The 7,800-nt window shown below is 38.0% G+C and overlaps 1 protein-coding gene across 1 annotated transcript; it reads left to right on the top strand.

Annotated features, from left to right (window-relative positions):
• Positions 1-684: 684 nt before the first annotated feature.
• On the top strand, positions 685-5,085 carry LOC106510939 (alpha-methylacyl-CoA racemase; the record flags this gene model as incomplete). The annotated part of the gene is given in 4 exon segments (XM_013999674.1): positions 685-803; positions 2,880-3,136; positions 3,261-3,404; positions 4,925-5,085. Coding segments are annotated over 3 exon segments (552 nt in total), but the record flags the coding sequence as incomplete, so codon positions are not given.
• Positions 5,086-7,800: the final 2,715 nt, after the last annotated feature.

The raw sequence follows: 7,800 nt of genomic DNA on the forward strand, positions 1-7,800 counted from the left end.
CCGACCTCAGGGACAGTTGCAAAATCTAACTTTTCAGTGAAGAATATACATTCTTTAATCATCTATAAAATGTTTTTGATTATTAACAGACAGATGTAAGCTTATTGTATCAAAATTTGGTTTGTGTAATTCAAACGATCTCTTTGAGTAACAGAGTCAAATGTAAAAAGTGTTGCAACCGACCCCGGTCTCCCCCCACTGTCTGCATGCTGCACTTCTAGTGAAATGTGTAGCTACTTTCTGTCGGGTTTTAATGGATCATTTTTTGAATGTTTTGTTATGTTTTTTCACCGCCAGCACTGATCACTATGTTACATTTAGTCATATGTTTTACAACCTCATTTCTGACAAAGTTCATAACAACATGGTGCAATGATTTACAAATCTGACAAAGTCATGCTTTATTCTCAATTAAACAAAATACATATAAAAATAAAGTCTTTTTTAAAATTTACGACTGTCTGTCTATCTATCTATCTATCTATCTATCTATCTATCTATCTATCTATCTATCTATCTATCTATCTATCTATCTATCTATCTATCTATCTATCTATCTATCTATCTATCTATCTATCTATCTATCTATCTATCTATCTATCTAAAAAACTTCATTTCCCAGAAATCTTGCGATTTGACCAGGAAGTCACTAATGCTCGTTTTTTATATCGGCGTAGTCCGGAAGTCATCTGACCAGGCGGAGTTAGCGCGTTCTATTTAGAACAGGGAGCTTCTGCATGTTTAGGTGACTTTTTATCACTCTCTTCAGAGTTCTAAGCAAGAACCGCACAAGAGCCGAACAGGTGGGAACTCAAAGCAACACATACTTGTTTGTCTGTTTTCATGTCGCGCATCTACTCAACTATTGTTTCCCCCTCTCGCTTGTTCGTTTATAAACACGGAAATGTAAAGGCATTGTCTGATAATTAGAACTATGCTGTGCAGTTTTGTTTGCTAGTATAAATTAATGCATTTTGTGTGAACTTGTGTGGTCATTGCAACCATCCGCTTCATGCGTTAATCAATTAAAACATGTGAAGCTTGCGCGAGCCTCCACAGTTGTTGCCCTTTTCTAGTAAACACAGGTAAACTGTTTGGATTAAAATAAGTCACTTTGTTTCAATGTCACTTATCTAGATTAAGTATCTCGCTATAGGTGCTTGTTCTGCAGCGAAGCAGCAGTTTTAAGATAAAATAGAAAACCAATTAGACACCGCATAGCTGTAACATGAGCCCGCACGCACAAATGCACCAGAACTCAGAAGTCTTTATTCCTAATAAATGTCATGCTATTAGATGCATCCCAAAATTATAGTGGTTTGGGTGGGGGTCTTTTTTTAATTAATTTATTTTTTTGGGGGGTGGGGGGGAGCTGATGGATAGCCCCTCAACAAAGCTAAACAACCAAAGAAATCTGAAGCACCTGTGTTTAATAGTTTTTGAGCTATAACCATTTTGTACGTTCAGATACCTCTTTTTCAGATCAGTTGGGGTTCCGGGGGGTGGTGGGCACTGATTGGTGGGCCTGATGGATAGAGCTTCACCAGAGCTAAATAACAAAAGAAATTTGAAGCTTCTATGCTAAACAGTTTCTGAGTTCTAAGCATTTTTGCATGTCCAGACACCCCCACTTTGAAAGGAGCCCCCTCCTCAAATATGGGGTCTATCATAAAACCGTTGGCCGGCTCAGTGTAGGTCAGACTCATCTACAGTCCTGCCAAATTTCATGTTGATCGGTGCAGCTGTTTTTGTGGTACGGTTGACCAAAAGTCACTGAAAAAAATAAAATAAAATAAACAGTACTAAAACAAAATGACTCGTGTGCGGGGGTCATAATCAGATCAAGAGTGTACTTTGTCACAGTTTAAAGTCTAAAGATAACCTGGAGCAGCACAGGAGGCTCCCCCTCCTCTTCATACTAGTTGCAAAAATGGTGACGATTCAAAACTTTACTGAGAATTCTTAGGATTCTAGAGTATCCTCCATATCACAGCACAAACTAACACAATAGTTTTATGTCTAATAGTTTATAAAACATAATATTTATTACCAATTAATTTGGCATACATATACTAGGGTTGGGCATAATAGCATCGTGTGCAATTAATTGTCAGAAAAACATTAATCGATTATATTTTGGCACTTGACGATTAATACGATTAATGCCACCAGGCAGACTGACTGGAGATTTCTCCAGTCATTCCGCTTGGTGCTCCTCTCCAATATTAAAAAAAAATAAGTTCTGTAATTTATTTATCTATCAACACAATTTAAATTTGATGTATAACCTGAAATCTGTAATTTTGACACAATTAGGAACAGATTTTTACGAAGAACAAATCTTTCCCACTAAATCGGTCGTGTGACTAGGGCATAAGGCTGTTCAGGGACTCCAGTGGATTAATCATCAAATTAATCGTTATCGGCTAAATACCACAATTAATCGTGATTAATTTTTTTGACAATATTGCCCAACCCTAACATATACTAATAATCAATATTTGTATCCATAGTCTCTTCCACAGTATGTATCATTAGAAAGTTTATGTTTTTAGTTTCACTAAATTGAATGACTCAAACTAAATGCAATCATACCAATTCAGATCGAGTATGAACAACTATAATACTGCAAAATCTGTCTGTACTAAATTTATGGTAACATTTACAATGTTGTTTTATGTTTTTACTCAGAAAAGTAACTTTGAGATTAATGAAACATGTGCTTCATTTATTAAAAACAATTAATTGTAATGAAATATTATGTCTAATTAGGTGTAACATTATTGTGCCAGAAACAGTTTGGGTCAAAAATATGTTGTGGTAATGGCACAATGTTCTGTGTAAATTTAGACCTGTCTTTCTCTAATTTCACCCTGCAGTCATTAAGTCATGGCACTGACGGGAGTGAGAGTTATCGAGCTGGCAGGTCTGGCTCCTGCTCCGTTCTGTGGCATGATTCTGGCAGACTTTGGAGCCAATGTGATTCGTGTGGACCGAACTAAGGCCCCGACGTCTCTTGACACACAGGCTCGGGGGAAACGGTCTGTGGCCATCAACCTGAAATCACCAGACGGCGTGTCTTTGCTCAGGAGGCTTTGTGCTCACTCTGATGTAGTGCTTGAGCCCTATCGGAAAGGTCAGACCTGTTTCTTAGATCATAAAAAAATGCACATTTATCACGATGACAAAAAAAAAAAAATAATAAAAAAAAACGAGCCTTGATCGAAGTGATTCTGATGATTTGCTTTCTGACTGTCCAGGTGTGATGGAGAAACTGGGTCTTGGCCCAAACGAGTTGCTTGCTGAAAATCCTCGCCTGATCTACGCTCGGTTGACAGGTTATGGTCAGAGTGGATCTTACTCTGCTGCAGCTGGACATGACATCAACTACATTGCCATGTCAGGTAAAAGTCACACAGTTGTTCATCCTTTTAGGTGCGATTCTTGACCACTTGCCACTTTATAATGTGACAAAAGCAGATGACTCATGTATCTTTTAGAGGTTGCTGACTCCCCCCATGCATGCAGTTTTTCATCTCTGTAATTTGCAACCCTCCTATAGTACCATTTGCTGTCAATTGTCATTCAGTTGTGTACAGTAGCCAAGGGGAGAACTGACGTTTGCTTTGGTGCTTGTTACAGTTTTTCCTCATTTGCTTTGGTGCATTTCTCAAATCACTTTCAGCATTTGCAAAACAACAAGTACATTTATCAAAAAACTGCGTACAATTGGCTAAATACCATCGTTTACCTGCAAAAGCCAGTCTATTGCACAAAATCCTTATTCCATCTCTCAAAACTATACATCTGTCTTTGAACGTGTCATTGCCATCAGAATGACACGTCCTTGTACTGAAAGCAGGACAAATAAATTTTAGATGCGTTTGTCATTTGTTTTCCCTTCACTGATGTGTACTGGGCTTAAATTAATACATTCCAGTTTCAAGAAACCAGTTGAGTCTGTTTAGGAATACAATGCTGAAAAGTTTCAGTCTTTATGTTTAAATGAAAACTAAAAAGTTTTTATTTTCCTAACACTGCACTCATGAACTACAAAAATCCAGACACTTTACAGACAACGACACTGCTCTGGTAAAAGCTTTTAAATGTACCTTTTGTATCTATAAATCCAACCAGTAATGGTTTGTGACAAATCGATTGTGTGATTTCAATAAGTTGACCAGTTTGTCCCTTTGGGCACCGAAATAACCTTTTAATATTTTCACTGTAATGGATGGTGGGAGCACTAGCTCTCAAAACTGACAAGCACTAAGCACATGAAGTGTATCTCTCCGCATCTTAAAGGGCATTAAAGGGTTTCATTTTAAAACTGAAGGTCTATTTTTACACTTGAGTGCAATTGGCAGAAAAAAAGTCTTTTGAAATAACACTTTTTTTTGTTTGTAGCCAAATGCAGGGAGTAGAATTCAGTTTGAGAAAGAAAACACAATCTTGACATTTGTTATTTTTAAAGGCTGACTTTGAAAATTATCACAGTATTTCTTTTTTTTTTTTTTTTTTGCATTTAACAGACATCTTAACTTTCTGCACTGTCACTTTAATTAGCACCTCGAGCAGAACAAGAAGATTGGAAGAATATTTATGTAACCAGAGTCCTTTTTGTCCAACGTCCTTCCAGTGTCTTTTTGAAAACAGTGCAGAGTACAAAAAAAAGTAATTTAAAAAAATATATATTTATATATGTATATAGTCCTGTAGAAGCCCTGGTTTAACAATGTCAGCAACAAATTTCTCTAACTAAATTAAAGAAAGCTTCAAAGGGCTTTTGTTCACTTTCATGTTTTTCACGCTTGTATGTAGCCCCTTGTAAATCCATTAACCTTCCAGTTTTGCTGTTTTGTCATCTGAATTGAATAACCTAATATTTGAATTGCTGTGTTTTTGTGCTTTACTTCAAACACAGGCCTTTTATCCCGACTGGGTCGCAGTGGAGAGAAGCCCTATGCTCCGCTGAATCTTTTAGCGGACTTTGCCGGCGGTGGTCTTACTTGTGCTCTGGGAATAGTCTTAGCACTGCTGGAAAGGACGAAGTCAGGGAGAGGACAGATCATTGATGCTAGCATGGTAAGGGCTCGTGTCTTTTCATTAATATAACATAAATACATCTTTGATGCGTTTTTCTTCAGACATCAGCCACAGCTTTGTAAGCTGGACATTGATCAGCAAACCCTGCAGCAAACGTTAGACCTCTGTGAGTACAGGATTGCAAAGAGGTGTACTACTGCAGGTACATGTGATAAGAAATAGAGGCCAGGTAATTTAATCAAGAAAGTTGATCAGACACAAGAGAGCAGTTTCATGTGCCCTTGGAGGGATTTTATTAAAAAAAGATGCAGAATCGATTTTCTCTTGATACCCTGTTTGCAGAGCCGGGCCTGCCTATAAGCGAAATAAGCGGCTGCTTAGGGCCCCGCGGCCACTAGGGGGTCCGAGACAGAAGCATGGTAAACTGAACTGACCATAGAGTTAACACTGAGACCATGGGCTTAATGGACGCGGTGTACGAGTGGAACGTGTCCCCCTCGCTTTCCGTATCTGTACCCTCTGTCCCCCGCACGTTTTTTACCTTTACAAGTGTTTAATCTGCTATTAAGCTGCGGTAACACGTTTTTCCGAGCCGTCTTTAAACGCACCATGAGAATGCGGTGCCGGGTGAACACCTGTGGATCACTGAGGGGTGCAGAGCTGGCTGTCTGTGAGTTCTGGAGGATAAAAACGGCTGGTGTTCTGTCGAGTCAGACAGCTGCTACACAGACACTTGTGTTTTTGTTCTTTTACCCCATAAAATGCTGCTGGTACTGACGCAGCCACCTTCACAGCAACTGGTGGATGAAACTAACGTTCAATGAGCAGCCCCTCCCAATTGAAAAACAGAAAGAGGAAAGGTGAGACTTGGTTTATGAGTTAAAATTACTTAATAATGACCTGATACTTATGAAAAGCTGCTTATTTAATAATCTTAGGAACTAATTAGTATTTTTTTTTCTGTAGTTTGCATGATGTCATGTCAGTTTTGGTTATGAATAGGCCCATCAGTAAATTTAGGTGATTATCATAATTACACCTGTTTATTGGGTAAAATTATTAATATTCTTATTTTTAAACATAGTTGAGTCAGCACTGCTTGACACAATGTCATGTGTTACAAATAAACTAAATCAAAAGTAAAATGGAACTCTAAACTTGTTTGATAAATTATCACATTAATTCCCTGATCTCGGCCAGCAGTGAGTTTAAAACCAGGATAATTCAAACATTCATACTAAATAGACATGAAGTCAAGTGTTTACTTTAATAAATTAATAACCTGTTAAAATACTCCAGAATGCAAGAAACAGCATCTATTTTTATCTAAATACCCTGGAGGAGAACCCCCAGACTCCCCACCTGTATGAGAAGATGCCTTTCTTGGAAAACTGAATTTTGTGCACAGAAGTAATGAAAACTTGATCTGATTTTACTCTTTGAATGCAGTGGTACAGTAACTGATGATGAAAGCCACCAGCTGATCCTGCTCAATGGTGCTCACATCTGTCTGACCAGGTCTGAGCTGAGAGGGTCTGCGCAACGGTGTGTCTTCTGAATAAATGAAAATGATTTAACACAGTTTTAGCAGCTCTTTTTATTCCACAGCTGACCTGCTAAAATGACAGATTTTCTTTTCTGGATCTCTGACAGATGGACTTCAATCTCTGAACTCGTAAAGTTCTTCTTTTTAGTTTTCGCTGTCATTTTCATGAATGGACACTTCCTGATATCTGAGGCAGGAAACACAGCCTTATATGGTGTTTTTGGGGTGGTAATTATGCTAATCTCTCGCGTGCACGAGCATCTGGATAGAACAGGTGGAATTTACGCAGCTCATTTACACACTTTTCCTGAAGATAGAAGAGTTTGTTGAATCTGCATATGAACCCTTCGTACGAACAAAAGTAAGAGAAATTTAGGATAAGAATACGAACATGTTCTTGCATGAGGCCCAATGTATTCTGAGTTCTGTCAGGTGATGGTACACATTCTGCCAAAGTCTAAGTCAGTCATTATCAGTGGGATTTGTTGGACTTGAGTTACTTAAAAAGCAGCTTCAGATTTTCTGAATCCTGCTGTGAATCATCTACAGCTGTTGGTAGCTGGAAACTTTGAAAGCAGAATTTCTCTAATGAAGTCCTAAAGGAAGTGAAGTTATTTCCTTGGAAAAAAAAGCAGATTCATGCATGTTTTAATAAGTGCTGATTTAGGTCAGTCGTGTGGTCCTGCTGTGCAGGATCCTTCAGATGGTTTTATCTGATGTTATTGGTCTTCTACTATATGTGTAATAAATTGTAGTTGTTAGTTGTTTGAATGTCTAAGAGTGTAGGCAGACAAGTTTAAAAACCACAACCCCAATTCCAATAAAGTTGGGATGTTGTATAAAGCATAAATAAAAACAATACAGTGATTTGCAAATTCTTTCAACTTTTATTCAATTGGATACAAGATATTTAATGTTCAAACAGATAAACTTTCTTATTTTTTTTTAGTATTCACTCATTTTGAATTTGATTCCTACAGCACATTCCAAACAGGACAGGGTCAACAAGACATGGAAAGTTGAGGAATGCTACATTTTTTATAGCATTCCACAGGTGAACAGGTTAATTAGAAACAGGTGAGTGTCATGATTGGGTATAAAGGGAGCATCCCTGAAAGGCTCAGTCATTCACAAGCAAGGATGGGGAGAGGTTCACCACTTGGTTGTCAATGTACATTTGCAATGAATTTAGGGATTTCATCATCTGC

Source organism: Austrofundulus limnaeus, unplaced genomic scaffold (assembly GCF_001266775.1).
Source record: "Austrofundulus limnaeus strain Quisiro unplaced genomic scaffold, Austrofundulus_limnaeus-1.0 Scaffold2406, whole genome shotgun sequence".
In the NCBI taxonomy this organism is placed as follows: domain Eukaryota; kingdom Metazoa; phylum Chordata; class Actinopteri; order Cyprinodontiformes; family Rivulidae; genus Austrofundulus; species Austrofundulus limnaeus.